The sequence below is a fragment of the Coturnix japonica genome, chromosome 1 (assembly GCF_054131305.1).
Source record: "Coturnix japonica strain WE chromosome 1, WE-NBRP24, whole genome shotgun sequence".
NCBI classification, from domain to species: domain Eukaryota; kingdom Metazoa; phylum Chordata; class Aves; order Galliformes; family Phasianidae; genus Coturnix; species Coturnix japonica.
The window spans coordinates 235,546-259,647 of NC_140663.1; the positions used below are offsets into that span (position 1 = coordinate 235,546).

General features: G+C 57.2%; 1 protein-coding gene across 1 annotated transcript; it reads left to right on the top strand.

The window, feature by feature from the left end:
* Positions 1 to 8,905: 8,905 nt before the first annotated feature.
* LOC107323329 (paired box protein Pax-4-like) lies at positions 8,906 to 21,513 on the top strand. Its single transcript, XM_085544132.1, has 10 exons — positions 8,906 to 9,090; positions 10,148 to 10,276; positions 11,587 to 11,805; positions 13,841 to 13,919; positions 16,619 to 16,717; positions 19,241 to 19,323; positions 20,463 to 20,532; positions 20,681 to 20,739; positions 20,957 to 21,071; positions 21,256 to 21,513. The coding sequence occupies exons 3-10, from the start codon at positions 11,641 to 11,643 to the stop codon at positions 21,420 to 21,422; spliced, it is 837 nt and encodes a 278-aa protein (XP_085400258.1). The 5' UTR covers positions 8,906 to 9,090; positions 10,148 to 10,276; positions 11,587 to 11,640; the 3' UTR covers positions 21,423 to 21,513.
* The last annotated feature ends 2,589 nt before the right edge of the window (positions 21,514 to 24,102 follow it).

The window sequence follows — 24,102 nt, forward strand, 5'->3', positions numbered from 1 at the left end:
TTCTTCTCATTCCCTTTCTATATCTCTACATCCCTTTTATCTCTCTCCTTCTCTATCTCTCTCCATCCCCTTTCCATCTCTCCATCCCTTTCTATGTCTCTCCATCCCTTTCTGACCCCTTTCTATCTCTCTCCATCTCGCTCCATTTCTCTCAATCCCTTTCCATCTTGCTCCATCCCTTTCTATCTCTCACCTTCTCTCTCTCCATCCCTCTCCATCTCTCCATTTCTCCATCCCTTTCCATCTCTCTCATCTCTCTCTTCTTCCATCCCTTTCCATCTCTCCATTCCTCTCCATCCCTTTCCATCTCTCCCCATCCCTTTCCATCCCTCTCCATCTCTCCATCCCTTCTATGTCTCCCCATCCCACCACCCTCTCCATCCATTTCCATCTCTCCATCCCTTTCTATGTCACTCCATCCCTTTCCATCTCTCTCTATCTTTCTCCATCCATTTCCACCTCTCTCCATCCCTTTCCATCTCGCCATCACTCTCCATCTCTCCATCTCTCTCCATCCCTTTCTTTCTCCATCTCTCCATCTCTCCATCTCTCTCCATCTCTCTCCATCCCTTTCTATGTCTCTCCATCCCTTTCCATCCCTTTCCATCTCTCTCCATCCCTTTCTATCTTTCTCCATTGCTCCATCTCTCCATCTCTCTCCATCTCTCCATCTCTCTCCATCTCTCCATCCCTTTCTATGTCTCTCCATCCCTCTCCATTTCTCTCAATCCCTATCTCTCTCCATCTCTCCTTCTCTCACCATCCCTCTCCATCCTTTCTGTCTCTCCGTCCCTTTCCATCTCTCCATCCCTTTCCATCCCTCTCCATCTCTCTTCATCCCTTTCCATCCCTTTCTATGTCCTTCCCTTTCCATCTCTCCATCTCTCCATCTCTCTCCATCTCTCCATCTCTCCATCTCTCCATCTCTCCATCTCTCCATCTCTCCATCTCTCTCCATCTCTCCATCTCTCTCCATCTCTCCATCTCTCTCCATCTCTCTCCATCTCCATCCCTCCATCACCACCTCCCTCCACCCCTCTCCATCCCTCCATCTCTCCCCCCATCTCCCCATATCCTCCTATCTCCCTCCCTCCCTCCCCCCCCCCTCCTTTCCCTCTCCCCCCTCCCCTTCCCACCCGTAGGGCGCAGCGCTTTGGTTCTATGCGCTCTGCCCTGGAAGGTGTGTGGATGGGGGAGGTGGGGCAGCGGATTTGAGGTGTGTGGGGGGGGGGTCGGTGGGGTGGGCGATGGGAGGGGAAGGGTCCATCGGGGTTGGGGTCGTGGGGGGGAGGCGGAGCGGTCCCGTAGCGCACGGAACCTTCGGGCCCCGCTCGGTTCCTCATTGCGCTGCGTTACGCACGGGACCCCCCCGAGTTGGGGGGCTGCGATGGGGCCCGGAGCGATGAGATGGTTCGGTGCCGTCCGATCCGATCCGACCCGACCCGATCCCCAACCCGAGGTGGGGGGGGGACACAGGGAATGGGGTCGGGGGGCTGCGGAGCCGTCGGTGTTGGGGATGGGGGGGGAATGGGGCAGCGATGGGGCCAGGAGAGCTGCCATGGTTCCACCCCGAACTTGGGTATGGTCCGATCCGATCCGATACCAGGGGGTAACAGGGATGGGATCCGATCCCTGGTGTGGGGGATACAGGGATGGGGTCGGGGGGCTCCGAAGCCGTCGGGGTTGGGTTTGATTTGGGGGGGGGGGCACTGAATTGGGGGGGGGGCGGTTGGGAGGGTGAGGGGAGGGGAAGGGTCCAGCGGGGTTGGAGAGCCGATCCGATCCGACCCGATCCCCAACCCGGGGGGGGGGGGGGGGACAGGGATGGGGTCGGGGGGCTCCGGAGCCGTCGGGGTTGGGGATGGGGATGGAGTGGGGGTCGGTGGGATGGGCGAGGGGATGGGAAGGGTCCATCGGGGTTGGGGTCGTGGGGGGGAGGCGGAGCGTTCCCGTAGCGCACGGAACCTTCGGGCCCCGCTCGGTTCCTCATTGCGCTGCGTTACGCACGGGACCCCCCCGCGTTGGGGGGCTGCGATGGGGCCCGGAGCGATGAGATGGTTCGGTGCCGTCCGATCCGATCCGACCCGACCCGATCCACAACCCGAGGTGGGGGGGGGGGACACAGGGAATGGGGTCGGGGGGCTCCGAAGCCGTCGGGGTTGGGTTTGATTGGGGGGGGATGGACTGAATTGGGGGGGGGGGCTGTTGGGAGGGCGAGGGGAGGGGAAGGGTCCAGCGGGGTTGGGGAGGGAGTGGAGATCCGATCCGATCCGATCCGATCCGATCCGATCCGATCCGATCCGACCCGGGTTGGAGGGGACAGGGATGGGGTCGGGGGGCTCCGTAGCCGTCGGGGTTGGGATGGGGGTGGAGTGGGGGTCGGTGGGGAGGGTGAGGGGATGGGAAGGGTCCATCGGGGTTGGGGTCGTGGGGGGGAGGCGGAGCGGTCCCGTAGCGCACGGAACCTTCGGGCCCCGCTCGGCTCCTCATTGCGCTGCGTTACGCACGGGACCCCCCCGAGTTGGGGGCTGCGATGGGGCCCGGAGCGATGAGATGGTTCGGTGCCGTCCGATCCGATCCGACCCGACCCGATCCCCAACCCGAGGTGGGGGGGGGGACACAGGGAATGGGGTCGGGGGGCTGCGGAGCCGTCGGTGTTGGGGATGGGGGGGGAATGGGGCAGCGATGGGGCCAGGAGAGCTGCCATGGTTCCACCCCGAACTTGGGTATGGTCCGATCCGATACCAGGGGGTAACAGGGATGGGATCCGATCCCTGGTGTGGGGGATACAGGGATGGGGTCGGGGGGCTCCGAAGCCGTCGGGGTTGGGTTTGATTTGGGGGGGGGGGGGGGGCACTGAGTTGGGGGGGGGGCGGTTGGGAGGGCGAGGGGAGGGGAAGGGTCCAGCGGGTTGGGGAGGGGAGTGGAGATCCGATCCGATCCGATCCGATCCGATCCGATCCGATCCGATCCGACCCGATCCGACCCGACCCGACCCGGGTTGGAGGGGACAGGGATGGGGTCGGGGGGCTCCGAAGCCGTCGGGGTTGGGATGGGGGAGGAGGGGGGTCGGTGGGGTGGGCGAGGGGAGGGGAAGGGTCCATCGGGGTTGGGGTTGTGGGGGGGAGGCGGAGCGGTCCCGTAGCGCACGGAACCTTCGGGCCCCGCTCGGCTCCTCATTGCGCTGCGTTACGCACGGGACCCCCCCGAGTTGGGGGGCTGCGATGGGGCCCGGAGCGATGAGATGGTTCGGTGCCGTCCGATCCGATCCGACCCGACCCGATCCCCAACCCGAGGTGGGGGGGGATACAGGGAATGGGGTCGGGGGGCTCCGAAGCCGTCGGGGTTGGGTTTGATTTGGGGGGGGGGGGGGGCACTGAATTGGGGGGGGGGCTGCTGGGGAGGGCGAGGGGAGGGGAAGGGTCCATCGGTGTTGGAGATCCGATCCGATCCGATCCGATCCGACCCGGGTTGGAGGGGACAGGGATGGGGTCGGGGGGCTCCGAAGCCGTCGGGGTTGGGATGGGGGTGGAGTGGGGGTCGGTGGGGTGGGTGAGGGGATGGGAAGGGTCCATCGGGGTTGGGGTCGTGGGGGGGAGGCGGAGCGGTCCCGTAGCGCACGGAACCTTCGGGTCCCGCTCGGTTCCTCATTGCGCTGCGTTACGCACGGGACCCCCCCGAGTTGGGGGCTGCGATGGGGCCCGGAGCGATGAGATGGTTCGGTGCCGTCCGATCCGATCCGACCCGACCCGATCCCCAACCCGAGGTGGGGGGGGATACAGGGAATGGGGTCGGGGGGCTCCGAGCCGTCGGGGTTGGGTTTGATTTGGGGGGGGGGGGGGGCACTGAATTGGGGGGGGGCTGCTGGGAGGGCGAGGGGAGGGGAAGGGTCCATCGGTGTTGGAGATCCGATCCGATCCGATCCGATCCGACCCGGGTTGGAGGGGACAGGGATGGGGTCGGGGGGCTCCGAAGCCGTCGGGGTTGGGATGGGGGTGGAGTGGGGGTCGGTGGGGTGGGTGAGGGGATGGGAAGGGTCCATCGGGGTTGGGGTCGTGGGGGGGAGGCGGAGCGGTCCCGTAGCGCACGGAACCTTCGGGTCCCGCTCGGTTCCTCATTGCGCTGCGTTACGCACGGGACCCCCCCGAGTTGGGGGGCTGCGATGGGGCCCGGAGCGATGAGATGGTTCGGTGCCGTCCGATCCGATCCGACCCGACCCGATCCCCAACCCGAGGTGGGGGGGGGGGGGACACAGGGATGGGGTCGGGGGGCTCCGAAGCCGTCGGGGTTGGGTTTGATTTGGGGGGGGGGGGGGCACTGAATTGGGGGGGGGCTGCTGGGAGGGCGAGGGGAGGGGAAGGGTCCATCGGTGTTGGAGATCCGATCCGATCCGATCCGATCCGACCCGGGTTGGAGGGGACAGGGATGGGGTCGGGGGGCTCCGAAGCCGTCGGGGTTGGGATGGGGGTGGAGTGGGGGTCGGTGGGGTGGGTGAGGGGATGGGAAGGGTCCATCGGGGTTGGGGTCGTGGGGGGGAGGCGGAGCGGTCCCGTAGCGCACGGAACCTTCGGGTCCCGCTCGGTTCCTCATTGCGCTGCGTTACGCACGGGACCCCCCCGAGTTGGGGGGCTGCGATGGGGCCCGGAGCGATGAGATGGTTCGGTACCGTCCGACCCGATCCGACCCGACCCGATCCCCAACCCGAGGTGGGGGGGGGGGACACAGGGAATGGGGTCGGGGGGCTGCGGAGCCGTCGGGGTTGGGTTTGATTTGGGGGGGGGGGCACTGAATTGGGGGGGGCTGTTGGGAGAGCGAGGGGAGGGGAAGGGTCCAGCGGGGTTGGGGAGGGAGTGGAGATCCGATCCGATCCGACCCGATCCGATCCGACCCGATCCGACCCGGGTTGGAGAGGACAGGGATGGGGGTCGGGGGGCTCCGAAGCCGTTGGGGTTGGGATGGGGGTGGAGTGGGGGTCGGTGGGGAGGGTGAGGGGATGGGAAGGGTCCATCGGGGTTGGGGCCCGGAGTGATGGGATCCGGGATGGGATCCGATCCCCGCTGTGGGGGGGACACAGGGATGGGGTCGGGGTCTCCGTAGCCGTCGGGGTTGGGTTGTTTGGGGCTGGGGGTGGGGGGCACAGTGCGGTTCGGTGCGGGTCGGATCGGGGCCGGGCCGGAGCGCTGTGGTTAATGTGTAATTGGGAGCAGATGGCACCGAGGGGCGGCTCCGTGTTGGGCACCGCGGGGACGGGGCGCAACGAGAGGAGCAGCCCCGTTATAATGGGGGGGATGGAGGGAGGGGGGGGGATAGAGCCGACCCCCCCCCGGCGCTATTTGCTCTATAAACATCGAGTCCCGGCTTTATAAGGAGACTTTATCTGGGCCGGACCGACGGGAACATCTGTGCCGAGCGCGGTGCGTAACGATGGCCACCTATAGCCGCCTATATCCGCCTATATCTACCTATATATCCACCTATATCTACCTATATATCCAGCTATATCCACCTATACGCACCTATATCTACCTATATCTACCTATATATCCATCTATATCCACCTATATCCGCCTATATCCACCTATATCTACCTATATATCCATTTATATCCGCTTATATTTGCCTATATATCCAACTATATCCACCTATATCTACCTATATCCACCTATATATCCATCTATATCCACCTATATCCTTCTATATATCCTCCTATATCCATCTATAACCACGTATATCCACCTATATCTACTATATCCATCTATATCCATCTATATCCATCATATCCACCTATATATCCACCTATATCTACCTATATATCCATCTATATCCACCTACATCCACCTATATCCATCTGTATCCACCTATATCCACCTATATCCATCTGTATCCACCTATATCCACCTATATCCACCTATATCTACCTATATATCCATCTATATCCGCCTATATCTACCTATATCCACCTATATCCACCTATATCCACCTATATCCACCGATATCCAACTATATCCATCTATACCCACCTATATCCATCTATATCCACCTATATATCCACCTATATCCACCTATATCAACCTATATATCCACCTATATCCTCCTATATCCACCTATATCCGCCTATATATCCAACTATATCCACCTTTATCCACCTATATATCCACCTATATCCATCTATATCCACCTATATACACCTATATCTACCTATATATCCACCTACATCCATCTATATCCACCTATATGCATCTATATCCGCCTATATCCACCTATATATCCATCTCTATCCACCTCTATCCATCTATATCCACCTATATCCACCTATATCCACCTATATCTACCTATATATCCATCTATATCCACCTACATCCACATATATCCATCTGTATCCACCTATATCCACCTATATCCATCTGTATCCATCTATATATCCACCTATATCCATCTATATTCGCCTATATCCACCTATATATCCATCTATATCCATCTGTATTCACCTATATCCACCTATATCCATTTATATCTACCTATGTCCACCTATATCCACCTATATCCACCTATATATCCACCTATATCCGCCTATATCCACCTATATCTCCACCTATATCCGCCTATATCCACCTATATATCCAGCTAGATCCGCCTATATCTACCTATATATCCACCTATATCCACCTATATCTACCTATATATCCATCTATATCCACCTACATCCACCTATATCCACCTATATCCATCTACATCCAACTATATCTACCTATATATCCATCTATATCCATCTATATCCATGTTTATATACCTATATCCACCTATATATCCATCTATATCCACCTACATCCATCTATATCTACCTATATCCACTATATCCACCTATATCCACCTATATCCACCTATATCCATCTATATCCACCTATATCCACCTATATACCCACCTATATATCCATCTATATCCACCTATATCCACCTATATCCACCTTTATCCACCTTTATCCACCTATATCTACCTATATATCCATCTATATCCACCTACATCCACATATATCCATCTGTATCCACCTATATCCACCTATATCCATCTGTATCCATCTATATATCCACCTATATCCATCTATATTCGCCTATATCCACCTATATATCCACCTATATCCACCTATATCCACCTATATATCCACCTATATCCACCTATATCCATCTGTATCCACCTATATCAACCTATATATCCACCTATATCCATCTATATCCACCTATATACACCTATATACACCTATATATCCACCTATATCCATCTATATCCACCTATATCCACCTATATATCCACCTATATCCACCTATATCCATCTGTATCCACCTAAATCCCCCTATATATCCACCTATATCCATCTATACCAACCTACATCCACCCATATCTACCTATATATCCACCGATATCCAACCATATCCATCTATACCCACCTATATCCACCTATATATCCACCTATATCCACCTATATCCGCCTATATCCTATATTGGGGTTGGGTGCTTTGGGGTTTGATGCTTTGGGGTTTGATGCATCAGGGTTTGGTGCTTTGGGGTTCAGAGCTTTGGGGTTTGGTGCTTTGGGGTTTGGTGCTTTGGGTTTGGTGCTTTGGGGTTTGGTGCTTTGGGGTTCAGAGCTTTGGGGTTTGATGCATCAGGGTTGGGTGCTTTGGGATTTGGTGCTTTGGGGTTTGATGCATTATGGTTTGGTTCTTTGGGGTTCAGACCTTGGGTTGTTTGATGCTTTGGGGTTTGGGTTCTTTAGGGTTCAGTGCTTTGGGGTTTGGTGCTTTGGGGTTCAGAGCTTTGGGGTTCAGTGCTTTGGGGTTTGATGCTTTGGGGTTTGGTTCTTTAGGGTTCAGTGCTTTGGGTTTTGATGCTTTGGGGTTCAGAGCTTTGGGGTTTTGGTGCTTTGGGGTTTGGTGCTTTGGGGTTTGATGCTTTGGGGTTTGGTGCCTCAGGGTTTGGTGCATTGGGATTTGATGCATCAGGGTTCGGTGCTTTGGGGTTTGGTTCTTTAGGGTTCAGTGCTTTGGGGTTTTGGTGCTTTGGGGTTCAATGCTTTGGGGTTTGGTGCTTTGGACTTCGATGCTTTGGGGTTTTGGTGCTGGTTTTGGTTCTTTGGGGTTTGTTGCTTTGGGGTTCAGGGCTTTGGGGTTTGGTTTTTTAGGGTTTTGGTGCTTTGGGGTTTTGGTGCTTTGGGGTTTCATGCATCAGCATTCGGTGCTTTGTGGTTTGGAGCCATGCAGCGTTGCCATGTTCCAACCTGCTGCACCTGCAGCAGCGCAGCCCCAGCTCCGTGTCATTGCAACAGATGCATGCAGCTGCAGCCCCAGCTCCATGTTGTTGCAACAGATGCGTGTAGGTGCAGGTGCAGCTCCGTAGCATTGCATCAGATGCATTCAGGTGCAACCCCAGCTCCATGGTATTGCAAGCAATGCATGCAGGTGCAGCTGCAGCTCCATGTCATTGCAACCAGTGCATGCAGGTGCAACCCCAGCTCCATGTCATTGCAACCGATGCATGCAGGTGCAGCCCCAGCTCCATGGCATTGCATCAGATGCTTGCAGGTGCAACCCCAACTCCGTGGTGTTGCAGCAGATGCATACAGGTGCAACCACAGCTCCATAACATTGCAACAGATGCATGCAGGCGCAACCCCAGCTCCATTGCAATGCAGCAGATGCATGCAGGTGCAGCTGCAGCTCCATGTCATTGCAACAGATGCATGTAGGTGCAAACCCAGCTCCGTGGTGTTGCAACAGATGCATGCAGGTGCAGGTGCAACTCAATGTTGTTGCAACAGATGCATGCAGGTGCAGCTGCAGCTCTGTAGCATTGCATCAGATGCGTGCAGGTGCAACCCCAACTCCGTGGTGTTGCAGCAGATGCATACAGGTGCAACCACAGCTCCATAACATTGCAACAGATGCATGCAGGCGCAACCCCAGCTCCATGGCGTTGCAACAGATGCATGCAGGTGCAGCTGCAGCTGCTGATGCAGTCCCCCCTTTTGCACCAACACCTGCAGGAGAAACGCCCTGAGCACCAAAACCTGCAGCACCTCCCCATGCAACAACCAGGTGAGTCCTCCGTGCAATGCTCTGTTGCACGCTCAGTGCACAACCCTTGCACGCTGCATGGCATGCTTTGCTGCACACTCCATTGCATGCTTTGCTGCTCCATTGCACGCTCCTTGCACGCTCCATGGCACATATCCTTGCTCACTCCATTGCATGCTCTCTTACACACTCCTTGCACACTCAATTGCATATCATTGCACACTCCATGGCACGCTCTGTTGCACGCTCCTTGCACGCTCCATGGCACATCCTTGCTCACTCCATTGTATGCTCTCTTACACACTCCTTGCACACTCTGTTGCACACTCATTGCACACTGCAAGCCACATCCTTGCTCACTGTTGCACACTCCTTGCACACTCCATAACACATCCTTGCACACTCTGTTGCACACTCCTTGCACACGCTCTTCGCACATTCCTTGCATGCTCCTTGCACACTCCAAGTCATATTCTTGCACACTCCTTGCACACTCTGTTGCACACTCCACCCCCGCCATTAACCCCTCCCTCCATCTCCACCTCCCCTCCATCAGGGACCCCCCCATTTCCCCCATATCCCCCTATATCCCCCATGTACCCCTATATCCCCCATATCCCCCTCATATCCCCCTATATCCCCCTATATCCCCCTATATCCCCCTATATTCCCCCATATCCCCCCATATCCCCCCATGTCCCCCCTATATCCCCCATATCCCCCTTATATCCCCCCATATACCCCTGTATCCCCCCCATATCCCCCCATATCCGCCTATGTCCTCTATATCCCCCCATATCCCCCCATATCCCCTATATCCCCCCCATATCCCCCCATGCCCCCCCTATATCCCCCATATCCCCCCTATATCCCCCATATCCCCCTATATCCCCCCATATCCCCCTATATCCCCTCATATCCCCCCTTATATCCCCCCATATCCCTTCTATATGCCCCTATATCCCCCCTATATGCCCCCATATCCCCCCATATCCCCCCATATACCCCCTATATCCCTCTATATCCCTCTATATCCCCCCATATCCCCCTATACCCCCCTATTTCCCCCCCCCATCAGGTCCCAGCAGCATCAACCAGCTCGGGGGTCTACACCAATGGCTGCCCCCTGCCCCCATTGAAGAGGCAGCTGATCATCCAGCTGGCAGCACAGGGGCTGCGCAGCACCGACATCTCCCAGAGCCTCCAAGTAAGCCCCATATCCCCCCATATCCCCCTATATCCCCCAATATCCCCCCATATCCCCCTATATCCCCCTATACCCCCCATATCCCCTATATCCCCCCATATTCCCCCTATAATCCCCCCATATCCCCCCTATATCCCCCCATATCCCCCCTATATCCCCCCATATTCCCCCATATCCCCCCCATATCCCCTATATCCCCCTATATCCCCCATACCCCCATATCCCCCCATATCCCCCCATATCCCCTCATTTCCCCCCTATATCCCCCCATATCTCCACTATGTCCCCCTATATGCCCCCATATCCCCCTATATCCCCCATATCCCCCCATATCCCCCTATATCCCCCCATATCCCCCCAATATCCCCCCATATCCCCCCATACCCCCCAATATCCCCCCATACCACTTCTATACCCCCCCCCATATCCCCCTATATCCCCCATATCCCCCTATATCCCGTTATATCCCCCTATATCCCCCTATATCCCCCATACCCCTTCTATACCCCCCCATATCCCGCCATATCCCCCCTATATCCCTCCTGTATCCCCCCATATCCCCCCTATATCCCCCCATATCTCCCTATAATCCCCTATATCCCCCTATATCCCCCCTATATCCGCCTATATCCCCCTATGTCCCCCCCATATCCCCCTATATCCCCCTTTATCCCCCATATTCCCCCATATCCCCCCATATTCCCCCATATCCCCCCATATCCCCCCTTATCCCCCCCATATCCCCCATACCCCCCATACCCCCCATATCCTCCCATGTCCCCCCATATCCCCCCATACCCCCCCATATCCCCCATACCCTCCATATCCCCCTATATCCTCCCATATCCCCCATATCCCCCCTATATCCCCCTATATCCCCCCATATCCCCCCTATATCCGCCTATATCCCCCTATACCCCCCCCATATACCCCTATATCCCCACTTTGTCCCCCCTATATCCCCCATATCCACCCATATCCCCGCCATATCCCCCATATCCCCCATATCCCCCTATATCCCCCTTTGTCCCCCATATCCCCCCAAATCCCCCATATCCCCCCATATCCTCCCTATATCCCCCATACCCCTTCTATACCCCCCCATATCCCCCATATCCCCCCTATATCCCCCCATATCCCTTCTATACCCCCCCATATCCCCCCATATCCCCCCATATCCCCCTATATACCCCCATATCCCCCTATATCCCCCCATATCCCTTCAATACCCCTCTATATCCCCCCATATCCCCCCATATCCCCCCATATCCCCCCTATATTGCCCTATATCACCCTATATCCCCCCATAGGTGTCCAATGGATGCGTTAGTAAAATCTTAAGGCGTTATTACCGGACCGGGTCAATGGGACCCATAAGGTTTAATGGGGGCAGCAAAGCTCGTGTATTGCGCCCCCTGGTGGCCGATCGTATATTGCAGCTGAAGCTGCAGCGCCCGGCTGTGGCTGCGTGGGAGATTCGACGGCAGCTCAATGAGGAGGGGGGATGTGGGGCACGGAGCCCCCCCAGCGTGAGTTGGGGATGGGGGGGGGTCAATGGGGTATGGGGGGGGTCCATATAGGGGTGGGGGGGGTGGGAGGGGTGGGAGGGGTGGGGGTCCATGTAGGGGTGGGGGGGGTTGGAGGGGGGGGTCTATATAAGGGTTGGGGGGGTCCATATAGGGGTGGGGGGGAGGGGGGGGGTCCATATAGGGGTTGGGGGTTGGGGGTGTGGGGGGTCCATATAGGGGTGGGGGGGCGGGAGGGGGTTATATAGGGGTGAGGGGGGTGGGAGGGGTGGGGGTCCATATAGGGGTGGGGGGGGTGGGAGGGGGGGGGTCTATATAGGGGTGGGGTGGTGGTGGGTGGTCCATATAGGGGTGTAGGGGGGTGGAAGGGGGGGGGTCCATATAGGGGTTGGGGGCTTGGGGAGGTGGGTGGGGGGGTCCACATAGGGGTGGGGGGTGGGGGGTGTGGGGGGTCCATATAGGGGTTGGGGGCTTGGGGAGGTGGGGGGGGGGGTCCATATAGGGGTTGGGGGTTGGGGGTGTGGGGGGTCCATATAGGGGTGGGGAGGGTGAGAGGGGGGGGTCTATATAGGGGTTGGGGGGGGTCCATATAGGGGTGGGGGGTTGAGAGGGGGGGGGCCATATAGGGGTGAGGGGGGTGGGAGGAGGGGGTCTATACAGGGGTGGGGTGGTGGTGGTGGGTCCCTATAGGGTGGGGGGGTGTGGGGGGTTTATATAGGGGTGAAGGGGGTGGGGGGGGGGGGGTCCATATGGGGGTGAGGGGGTTGGAAGGGGGGGGTGGTCCCTATAGGGGTGGGGGGGTTGGAAGGGGGGGGGGTGGTCCCTATAGGGGTGGGGAGGGTGGGAGGGGGGGGTCTATATAGGGGTTGGGGGGGGGTCCATATAGGGGTGGGGTGGTGGGGGTCCATATAGGGGTGGGGGATTGAGAGGGGGGGGGGCCATATAGGGGTGGGGGGTTGAGAGGGGGGGGGGCCATATAGGGGTGAGGGGGGTGGGAGGAGGGGGTCTATACAGGGGTGGGGTGGTGGTGGTGGGTCCATATAGGGGTGGGGGGGTGGGGGGGGTTTATATAGGGGTGAGGGGGGTGGGAGGGGGGGGGGTCCATATGGGGGTGAGGGGGTTGGAAGGGGGGGGGGTCCATATAGGGGTTGGGGGCTTGGGGAGGTGGGGGGGGGGTCCATATAGGGGTTGGGGGTTGGGGGTGTGGGGGGTCCATATAGGGGTGGGGGGGTGGGAGGGGGGGGTCTATATAGGGGTTGGGGGTTGGGGGTGTGGGGGGTCCATATAGGGGTGGGGTGGTGGGGGTCCATATAGGGTGGGGGGGTTGAGAGGGGGGAGGGGCCATATAGGGGTGAGGGGGGTGGGAGGAGGGGGTCCATATAGGGGTTGGGGGGTTGGGGAGGTGGGGGGGGGGGTCCATATAGGGGTGTGGGGGTGGGGGGGGGCCATATAGTGGGGGGGGTGGTGGGGGTGTGGGGGTCCATATAGGGGTGGGGGTGTGGGGGGTCCATATAGGGATGAGGGGGGTGGGGGTGGAGGGGTCCATATAGGGTTGGCGGGGTGGGGGTGGGGGTGTCCATATAGGGGTGGAGGGGGGGTCCATGGGGATATGGGGGGAGAGGGGAGGGGCGAGGGGGGGTCCATATAGGGGTTGATGGGGTGGGAGGGGGGGGTCCCTATAGGGGTTGGGGGGTCCATATAGGGGTGGGGGGGTGGGAGGGGGGGCGTACATTATGGGGTTGTGGGGGGATCCATATTGGGGTGGGGAGGGTGGGAGGGGGGGGGTCCATATAGGGGTTGGGGGGGTGGGAGGTGAGGGGGACCATATAGGGGTGGAGGGTGGGTCTATATAGTGGTGGAGGGGGTGGGAGGGGGGGGGGTCCCTATAGGGGTAGGGGGGGTAAGAAGGGGGGGGTCCATATAGGGGTGGGGGGGGGTGGGAGGGTGGAGGGGTCCATATAGAAGTGGGGGGGTGGGAGGGGGGTCCATGGGGATGTGGGGGGGTCCCATCCCCCCTGCAGCCCCATTTTGCCCCCAGGTCTCGTCCATCAATCGGGTGCTGCGGGGGCTGCAGGGATCAATGCAACACAATGCGCTGCAGGGGGGGGAGAGCGCGGGTAGGTGCACAACTGGGTGTGCAAGGACACTGCGGGCGTGCACATATACACAACGGGATGCATGCACACCTGCAAACGTGCAGACACATGCATGCACACCTGCAGACATGCACACACACACATGGATGCATGCACGCATGCACAAATGCAGATGCATGCATGCACACCTGCAGACACACATACACACGTGGGTGCACACGTGCACACACATGCATGGATGCATGCACACCTGCACATATGCAGACACAAGGATGCATGCACACCTGCAGACACACACACATGGATGCATGCATGCATGCACACAAGCACACGCAAGGATGCGCACACACCTGCAGACCTGCAGATGCATGCACATACACACACATGCATGAATGCACACCTGCAGACATGCACACACACATGGGTGCACACACACATACGTGCATGCACATATAAGGATGCACACACCTGCAGACATGCAGACACATGCATGCACGCCTGTACACAAGCACACATGCATGCGCTCATTTGGATGCACACACACCTGCAGACATGCACACACGTGGATGCATGCACACATGCACACAAGCACACACAAGGATGCACACACACCTGCAGACTTGCAGGCACATGCATGCACACACACATGCACAAATGCACACGTGGATGCATGTACACCTGCACACATGCAAACACATGCATGCACACCTACAGACACATACACACAAGGATGCACACACGTGCATGCACACACACCTGCATGCACACAGATGCATGCACACCTGCAGACACACACACACACAAAGATGCACACACATGCATGCACACATGCACACGTGCATGCACACATTTGTATGCACACACACCTGCATGCACACCTGCAGACACATACACACAAGGATGCGCACACATGCATGCACACATGCACACGTGCATGCACTCATTGGGATGCACACACACCTGCATGCACACAGATGCATGCACACCTGCAGACACATACGCACAAGGATGCGCACACATGCACACATGCACACATGCATGCACATCTGCATGCACGCAGATGCATGCACACCTGCAGACACATACACACAAGGATGCACACGCATGCATGCACACATGCACACGTGCATGCACTCATTTGTATGCACACACACCTGCATGCACACCTGCAGACACATACGCACAAGGATGCACACACATGCACACATGCATGCACTCATTTGGATGCACAAACCTGCATGCACACAGATGCATGCACACCTGCAGACACACACGCACAAGGATGCACACACATGCACACACACATGTACACATGCATGCACTCATTTGGATGCACACACACCTGCATGCACGCAGATGCACGCACACCTGCAGACACATACACACAAGGATGTGCACACATGCATGCACACATGCACACGTGCATGCACTCATTTGGATGCACACACACCTGCATGCACACACATGCACGCACACCTGCAGACACATACACACAAGGATGCACACACATGCATGCACACCTGCACATGTGCATGCACACATTTGGATGCACACAGATGCATGCACACCTGCAGACACATACGTACAAGGATGCACACACGTGCATGCACACACGCACACAAGGATGCACACACATGCATGCACACCGATGCATGCATACATTTGGATGCACACACACCTGCATGCACGCAGATGCACGCACACCTGCAGACACATATGCACAAGGATGCACACACATGCATGCACACATGCACACCTGCATGCACACAAATGCATGCACACCTGCAGACACATACACACAAGGATGCACACACGTGCACGCACATATGCATGCACATATGCATGCACGCTGATGCACGCACACCTGCAGACACATACACACAAGGATGCACACACATGCATGCACACATGCATGCACACATGCACACATGCATGCACGCACACCTGCACACACACACACACAAGGATGCCCACACATGCATGCACACATGCATGCACACATGCACACGTGCATGCACACATTTGTATGCGCACACACCTGCATGCACACCTGCAGACACATACTCACAAGGATGCGCACACATGCACACACACATGCACACATGCATGCACTCATTTGGATGCACACACACCTGCATGCACACACATGCATGCACAACTGCAGACACATACGCACAAGGATGCACACGCATGCATGCACTCATTTGGATGCACACACACATGCATGCACGCAGATGCATGCACACCTGCAGACACATGCACACAAGGATGCACACAAACCTGCATGCACACAGATGCATGCACACCTGCAGACACATACGCACAAGGATGCACACACATGCATGCACACATGCACACCTGCATGCACGCAGATGCACGCACACCTGCAGACACACACACACACAAGGATGCACACACATGCATGCACACATGCACACATGCATGCACTCATTTGGCTGCACACACCTGCATGCACGCAGATGCATGCACACCTGCAGACACACACACACAGATGCACACACATGCATGCACACATGCACATGTGCATGCACACATTTGGATGCACACAGATGCATGCACACCTGCAGACACATACGCACAAGGATGCACACACATGCATGCACACATGCACACGTGCATGCACTCATTTGGATGCACACACACCTGCATGCACGCAGATGCACGCACACCAACAGACACACACACGTCTCTCATTGCAGTTGCAGACCCCCGGACCCCCCCAGGGACCCCCCCAGGACGCAGCAAACAGCGCAGCAGGACCGTGCTGAGCCAGCAGCAATGCAGAGCACTGGAGGAAGGTGGGGGTGCATTGCAATGGGCTGCATTGGGTTGCATTGGGTTGGAGGGGATGCAAAGCAAGGGGGGGTGTGTGCAACGTAGGTGGGTGTGCAAAGTAGGTGGGTCTGCAATGCAAGGGTGTGTGCAAAGTAAAGGGGGGGGGGTGCAAAGTAAGGGTCCATTGCAATGGGATCTCATTGGGATGCATTGGGTTGGAGGGGATGCAAAGCAAGGGGGGGGTGTGTGCAATGTAGGGGAGTGTGCAATGCAGGAGGTGTGTGCAAAGCAATGGGGTGTGCAAAGTGGGGTGTATGTGCAAAGTAATGGGTGTGTGTGCAAAGTAGGGGTCCATTGCAATGGGCTCTCATTGGGTTGCATTGGGTTGGAGGGGATGCAAAGCAAGGGGGGGTGCAAAGAAGGGGGTGTGCAAAGTAATATGGGGCTTGTGCAAAGTGGGGTGTGTGTGCAAAGCAGGGGTGAGTGCAAAGCAATGGGGTGTGCAAAGTGGGGTGTGTGTGCAAAGTAATGGGGGGGGTGCAAAGTAAGGGTCCATTGCAAGGGGTCTCATTGGGATGCATTGGGTTGGAGGGGATGCAAAGCAAGGGGGTGTGTGTGCAATGTAGGGGAGTGTGCAAAGTAATGGGGGTGTGCAATGCAGGGGTGTGTGCAAAGTAATGGGGGGGGGTGTGCAAAGTAGGGGTCCATTGCAATGGGCTCTCATTGGGATGCATTGGGTTGGAGGGGATGCAAAGCAAGGGGGGGGTGTGCAATGTAGGTGGGTGTGCAATGCAGGAGGTGTGTGCAAAGCAATGGGGTGTGCAAAGTGGGGTGTGTGTGCAAAGTAATGGGGGGGTGTGCAAAGTAAGGGTCCATTGCAATGGGATCTCATTGGGTTGCCTTGGGTTGGAGGGGATGCAAAGCAAGGGGGGGGGTGTGCAAAGCAGGAGGGGTGTGCAAAGTAATGGGGTGTGTGTGTGCAAAGTAAGGGTCCATTGCAGTGGGCTCTCATTGGGTTGCATTGGGTTGGAGGGGATGCAAAGCAAGGGAGGGGTGTGCAAAGTAATGGGGGCGTGCAATGTAGGTGGGTGTGCAAAGCAGGGGGGTTGTGCAAAGTAATGGGGGTCCATTGCAATGGGCTCTCATTGGGTTGCATTGGGTTGGAGGGGATGCAAAGCAAGGGGGGGGGGTGCAATGCAGGAGGTGTGTGCAAAGTGGGGTGTGTGTGTGCAAAGTAGGGGTCCATTGCAGTGGGATCTCATTGGGTTGCATTGGGTTGGAGGGGATGCAAAGCAAAGGGGGGGGGGGTGTGCAATGTAGGTGGGTGTGCAATGCAGGAGGTGTGTGCAAAGTAATGGGGGCGTGCAATGTAGGTGGGTGTGCAAAGCAGGGGGGGTGTGCAAAGTAAGGGTCCATTGCAATGGGATCTCATTGGGTTGCATTGGGTTGGAGGGGATGCAAAGCAAGGGGGGGGTGCAAAGAAGGGGGTGTGCAAAGTAATATGGGGCTTGTGCAAAGTGGGGTGTGTGTGCAAAGCAGGGGTGTGTGCAAAGCAATGGGGTGTGCAAAGTGGGGTGTGTGTGCAAAGTAATGGGGGGGTGTGCAAAGTAAGGGTCCATTGCAATGGGCTCTCATTGGGATGCATTGGGTTGGAGGGGATGCAAAGCAAGGGAGGGGTGTGCAAAGCAGGAGGGGTGTGCAAAGTAATGGGGGGTGTGTGTGCAAAGCAGGGGGTGTGTGCAAAGTAGGGGGTGTGCAATGAAGGGGTATGTGCAAGGTAGCGGTGTGTGCAAAGCAGGGGGTGTGCAAAGTAATGGGGGTGTGCAATGTAGGTGGGTGTGCAAAGAAGGGGGGTGTGCAAAGTAGGGAGTGTGTGCAAGGTAAGGGGGGTGCAAAGTAGAGGAGTGTGCAATGCAGGAGGTGTGTGCAAAGTAACGGGGGTGTGCAATGTAGGTGGGTGTGCAAAGCAGGGTGTGTGCAAAGCAATGGGAGGTGTGCAAAGTAGGGGGGGTGTGCAATGCAGGAGGTGTGTGCAAAGTAATGGGGGTGTGCAATGTAGGTGGGTGTGCAAAGCAGTGGGAGGTGTGCAAAGCAGGAGGTGTGTGCAAGGTAGGGTGGGTGTGCAAAGTGGGGGTGTGCAAAATGGGGGTGTGCAAAGTAGGGAGTGTGTGCAGAGCAGGGGGGGTGTGCAAAAAGGGGGTGTGTGCAAAGTAATGGGGGTGTGCAAAGCAATGGGAGGTGTGCAAATAGGGGGGTGTGCAAAGTAATGGGGGTGTGCAAAGTAAGAGGGGTTTGCAAAGCAGGGGGGTGTGTGCAAAGTGGGGGTGTGCAAAATGAGATATGTGCAAAGCAGGGGGGTGTGCAAAGCAGGGGGGTGTGCAATGAAGGGGTACATGCAAGGTAGGGGCATGTGCGCAAAGTAGGGGGTGTGTGCAAATGGGTGTGCAAAGCAAGAGGGGTTTGCAAAGCAGGGGGTGTGTGCAAAGTAGGGGGGGCGTGCAAATGGGTGTGCAAAGCACCCCCTGATTGCATCCCCCCCTTTGCAGCGTTCCAACGGGGCCAATACCCGGACAGCAGCACCAGGAGCCGATTGGCTGCAGCCACGCAGCTCCCTGACACCACCATCCAGGTCTGGTGCTTCTTGCACACCTCTGTTGCACGCGCGTGTGTTGCACACGCCTCCGTTGTGCACCACAGTGTTGCATGCGTCTGCTTTGCACCTGCCTGCGTTGCATGTGCACGGCTATGCGCCGTATGCCTGTTTTGCATGTGAGTGTGTTGCACACTCGTGCATTGCACACACTCTTGCTGCACGTGCGTGCGCTTTGCACACCTGTGTTGCACGTGGGTGTGTTGCACAGACCCCTGTTGTGCAGCGCTGTGCTGCATGGGCATGTCTTGTGCACAGCTGTGTTGCACGCTACAGGGCACGCTCCTGCACGATGCATGGCACATCCTTGCACACTCATTGGCACACTTTGTTGCACACTTCTCTGCACACTCCATTGCACAGTCCGTGCACACTCCACAGCACACTCCTGCACAATGCATGGCACATCCTTGCACACTCTGTTGCACAATCCTTGCACACTACTGCATGTTGCATGGCATGTCCTTGCACGCTCATTGGCAAACTCTGTTGCACAATCCTTGCACACTCCTGCACGTTGCATGGCATGTCCTTGCACACTCCGTGCCACACTCCATTGCACATTCCTTGCACACTCCGCGGCACACTCTGTTGCACAATCCTTGCACACTACTGCATGTTGCATGGCACAATCCTTGCACACTCTGTGGCACACTGTTGCATACTTCTCTGCACACTCTGTTGCACACTTCTCTGCACACTCTGTTGCACAATCCTGGCACAATGCATGGCATTTCCTTGCACACTTTGAAGCACACTGTTGCACAATCCTTGCACACTCCACAGCACACTCCTGCATGTTGCATGGCACATCCTTGCACACATTATGGCACACTTTGTTGCACAATCCTTGCACACTCCACAGCACCCTCCTGCACGTTGCATGGCACATCTTTGCACACTCAGTGCCACACTCTGTTCCACAATCCTTGCACACACCGTGGCACACTCCTGCACGTTGCATGGCACATCCTTGCACGCACCATGCCCGCCCCACACTTGCTTGCACTCCCCATGCCTACAGCATGCCCCATTGCACACTTGCTTGCACACTTCCTTGCACACCCATGCACACCCCATTGCACAAGGAGGGCACATCCTCATCCCCCCCCCCCCAGGTGTGGTTCTCCAATAGACGAGCCAAATGGCGCCGTGAAACCAGGCAGCAAATGGAGGCCAACACTGCAGGTGAGACCCCCCCACGCTCCATAGGGGTCAATGGGGGGGAGCAGGACCCCCATATTACACCCAAAGTGGGGCTGGGGGCTTCAAACCAGGCTGGGGGGGGGGGCTTCCTTGTCCCCCCCACCCCCCCAATACAGGGTCTCCTATACAGGCTCCTGGTGCCGTTGGCTCCTGTGCCCCCCCATCACGACAGCCCCCATCTCTGCACAGGTATGAGAGGGGCTGGACCCCCTCCTTCATGGTGGGGGGACAAGGGGGGGTCTTCATTGCCCCCCATCACCCCCCACCCCTCCCTTGCCATGGGGGCGCCCTGAGTGTGCAGCCATAGGGGTGCCCCCCCCCCCCAGGTGTGCAGACCCCCCCCCCAGTATAACCCATCCCATTACACCCAATGAGTTCTGAGCTGATGTTCTGCTCCCCCCCCCAGCACCTCCCAGCTGCCCCCCCCAACTTCTTGGAGCCCCTCGGAGCCCCCCCCGGCCCATTGACCCCTCTGCACCTCTGCACCCCCAGCCCCTGCTCATGGGATGATGGATGTTATGGTAAGGAGGGCAATGAACCCATATGGGGGGGGGTCTCAGGGCACTGCGTGGTGCTCAGGGGGTACAGGGACCCCCCCCACCCCACACTCACCCCCAGCCCCATGAGGGTCTGCAGTGGGGTGGGCACCTTCAGCCCCCCTTACCTGACCTCCCCTCCCTTACCTGGCCCCTATGCATCCTACAGGCAGCAGCCCCCTCCCACCTCCATGGCAGCCTATGGAGGGTCCCCCCGTGACCCTTCTGCCCCCCTTCCCCCACCCCACAGCTATGAACATGGTGGGCAATGGGGGGCTGCAGCTCGGGGGTCCTGGGCCATGCACTGCAGGAGGAGCGTGCATGGGTTCACGTTGATCTGAAGATGCTGCACCAACAAGTCACTGCCCTGGATGGTCCCACGCTTTGTTGTTTGCTCTGAATTAAAAGGTTTTGGGGGTTTTGTTGATGTAGAAATGGAATTTAATGAGAGAGACGCAACCGACTGCTCCACAGGCAAAAAGATCCCACCCCATTTCCCCAGCATCTGAATGCAGATGCAGCCCTGAGATCACAGAACCAGGGAATGGATGGGATTGGGGTTGGGTTGGGTTGGGGTTGGGAACAGGATTGGGATTGGGTTGGGGTTGGGAGTGGGGCTGGGTTGGGGCTGGGAACAGGATTGGGTTGGGGTTGGGTTGGGAATGGGAGTGGGATTGGGTTGGGGTTGGGAATGGGGTTGGGGTTGGGGTTGGGAATGGGATTGGGCTGGAGTTGGGTTGAGGTTGGGTTGGGGTTGGGTTTGGGAATGGGAACAGGATTGGGTTGTGGTTGGAGTTTGGTTGAGGTTGGGAGTGGGATTGGGATTGGGATTGGGTTGGGGTTGGGAGTGGGGCTGGGTTGGGGTTGGGAACGGGATTGGGTTGGGGTTGGGTTGGGGTTGGGAATGGGATTGGGTTGGGGTTGGGTTGGGAATGGAAGTGGGAGTGGGTTGAGGTTGGGAAGGGGTTGGGGTTGGGAATGGGATTGGGACTGGGTTGGGGTTAGGAATGGGATTGGGTTGGGGTTGGGGCTGGTAAGATGATTGTGTTGGGGTTGGGTTGAGGTTGGGGCTGGGAATGGGATTGGGTTGGGGTTGGGTTGAGGTTGGGTTGGGTTGGGGTTGGGAATGGGAACAGGATTGGGTTGGGGTTGGGGTTGGAGTTTGGTTGGGAGTGGGATTGGGATTGGGAATGGGATTGGGTTGGGGTTGGGATTGGGATTGGGAATGGGAATAGGACTGGGTTGGGGTTGGGTTGAAGTTGTGTTGGGGTTGGGAATGGGATTGGGTTGGCGCTGGGGTTGAAAACGAGATTGGGTTGGGGTTGGGTTGGGATCGGGAATGGGACTGGGTTGGGGTTAGGAATGGGATTGGGTTGGGGTTGGGGCTGGTAAGATGATTGTGTTGGGGTTGGGTTGAGGTTGGGGCTGGGAATGGGATTGGGTTGGAGTTGGGTTGAGGTTGGATTGGGTTGGGGTTGGGAATGGGAACAGGATTGGGTTGTGGTTGGAGTTTGGTTGAGGTTGGGAGTGGGATTGGGATTGGGATTGGGTTGGGGTTGGGAGTGGGGCTGGGTTGGGGTTGGGAACGGGATTGGGTTGGGGTAGGGGTTGGGCAGGGGTTGGGAATGGGATTGGGTTGGGGTTGGGTTGGGAATGGAAGTGGGAGTGGGTTGAGGTTGGGAAGGGGTTGGGGTTGGGAATGGGATTGGTTTGGGGTTGGGTTGAGGTTGGCGTTGGGGCTGGGGCTGGGAATGGGATTGGGTTGGGGTTGGGTTGGGATTGGGAATGGGATTGGGTTGGGATTGGGTTGGGATCAGGAATGAGAATGGGACTGGGTTGGGGTTGGGTTGAGGTTGGGTTGGGGTTGGGAACAGGATTGTGTTGGGTTGGGGTTGGGGTCGGGTTGAGGTTGGCAATGGGAGTGGGTTGGGGTTGGGAATGGGATGGGTTGGGGTTGGGATGAGATGGGATGGGTTTGGTTTGGGTTGAGGTTGGGTTGTGGTTGGGTTGGGATCGGGAATGGGACTGGGTTGGGGTTAGGAATGGGATTGGGTTGGGGTTGGGGCTGGTAAGATGATTGTGTTGGGGTTGGGTTGAGGTTGGGGCTGGGAATGGGATTGGGTTGGGGTTGGGTTGAGGTTGGGTTGGGTTGGGGTTGGGAATGGTAACAGGATTGGATTGGGGTTGGGGTTGGGGTTGGAGTTTGGTTGGGAGTGGGACTGGGATTGGGAATGGGATTGGGTTGGGGTTGGGTTGAGGTTGGGTTGGGTTGGGATCGGGAATGGGAATGGGAATGGGACTGGGTTGGGGTTGAGTTGGGATTGGGAATGGGATTCGGTTGGGGTTGGGTTGGGATTGGGTTGGGTTGGGGTTCGGAATGGGATTGGGTTGGGGTTGGGTTGGGATCAGGAATGGGACTGGGTTGGGGTTGGGTTGAGGTTGGGTTGGGATTGGGAACGGGATTGGGTTGGGTTGGGGTTGGGAATGGGAAAGGGAATGGGATTGGGTTGGTGTTGGGTTGGGGTTGGGTTGGGATCGGGAATGGGAATGGGTTGGCGCTGGGGGTGAGAACGAGATTGGGTTGGGTTGGGAAGGGGATTGGGTTGGGGTTGGGGTTGGGGTTGGGTTGGGATTGGGGATGGGATTGGGTTGCAGTTGGAGTTGGGTTGGGGTTGGGAGTGGGATTGGGTTGGGGTTGGGGTTGGGAACAGGATTGGGTTGGGGTTGGACTTGGGTTGGGGTTGCATTGGGATTGGGAATGGGATTGGGTTGGGTTGGGATTGGGTTTGGGTTGAGGTGGGTTGAGGTTGGGAATGGGATTGGGTTGGGGTTGGGTTGGCATTGGGTTGAGGTGTGTTGGGATGGGGTTAGGTTGGGATTGAGTTGGGATTGAGTTGGGGTTGGGTTGGGTTGGTTGGTGTGGGGTTGGGATGGGGTTGGTGTTGGGTTGGTGTTGGGACTGGGTTGGGATTGATTTGGGGTTGAGGCTGGGGTTGGGTTGGCATTGGGTTGAGTT

What these genes read in the sequence shown, in the direction of transcription:
- LOC107323329 (XM_085544132.1), top strand. Translation starts at nt 11,641, where the DNA reads ATGGGACCCATAAGGTTTAATGGGGGCAGCAAAGCTCGTGTATTGCGC. An exon ending in GGGCACGGAGCCCCCCCAGC is followed by an intron (nt 11,806 to 13,840) that starts GTGAGTTGGGGA and finishes TTTTGCCCCCAG; the next exon opens with GTCTCGTCCATCAATCGGGT. An exon ending in ATGCAGAGCACTGGAGGAAG is followed by an intron (nt 16,718 to 19,240) that starts GTGGGGGTGCAT and finishes CCCCCTTTGCAG; the next exon opens with CGTTCCAACGGGGCCAATAC.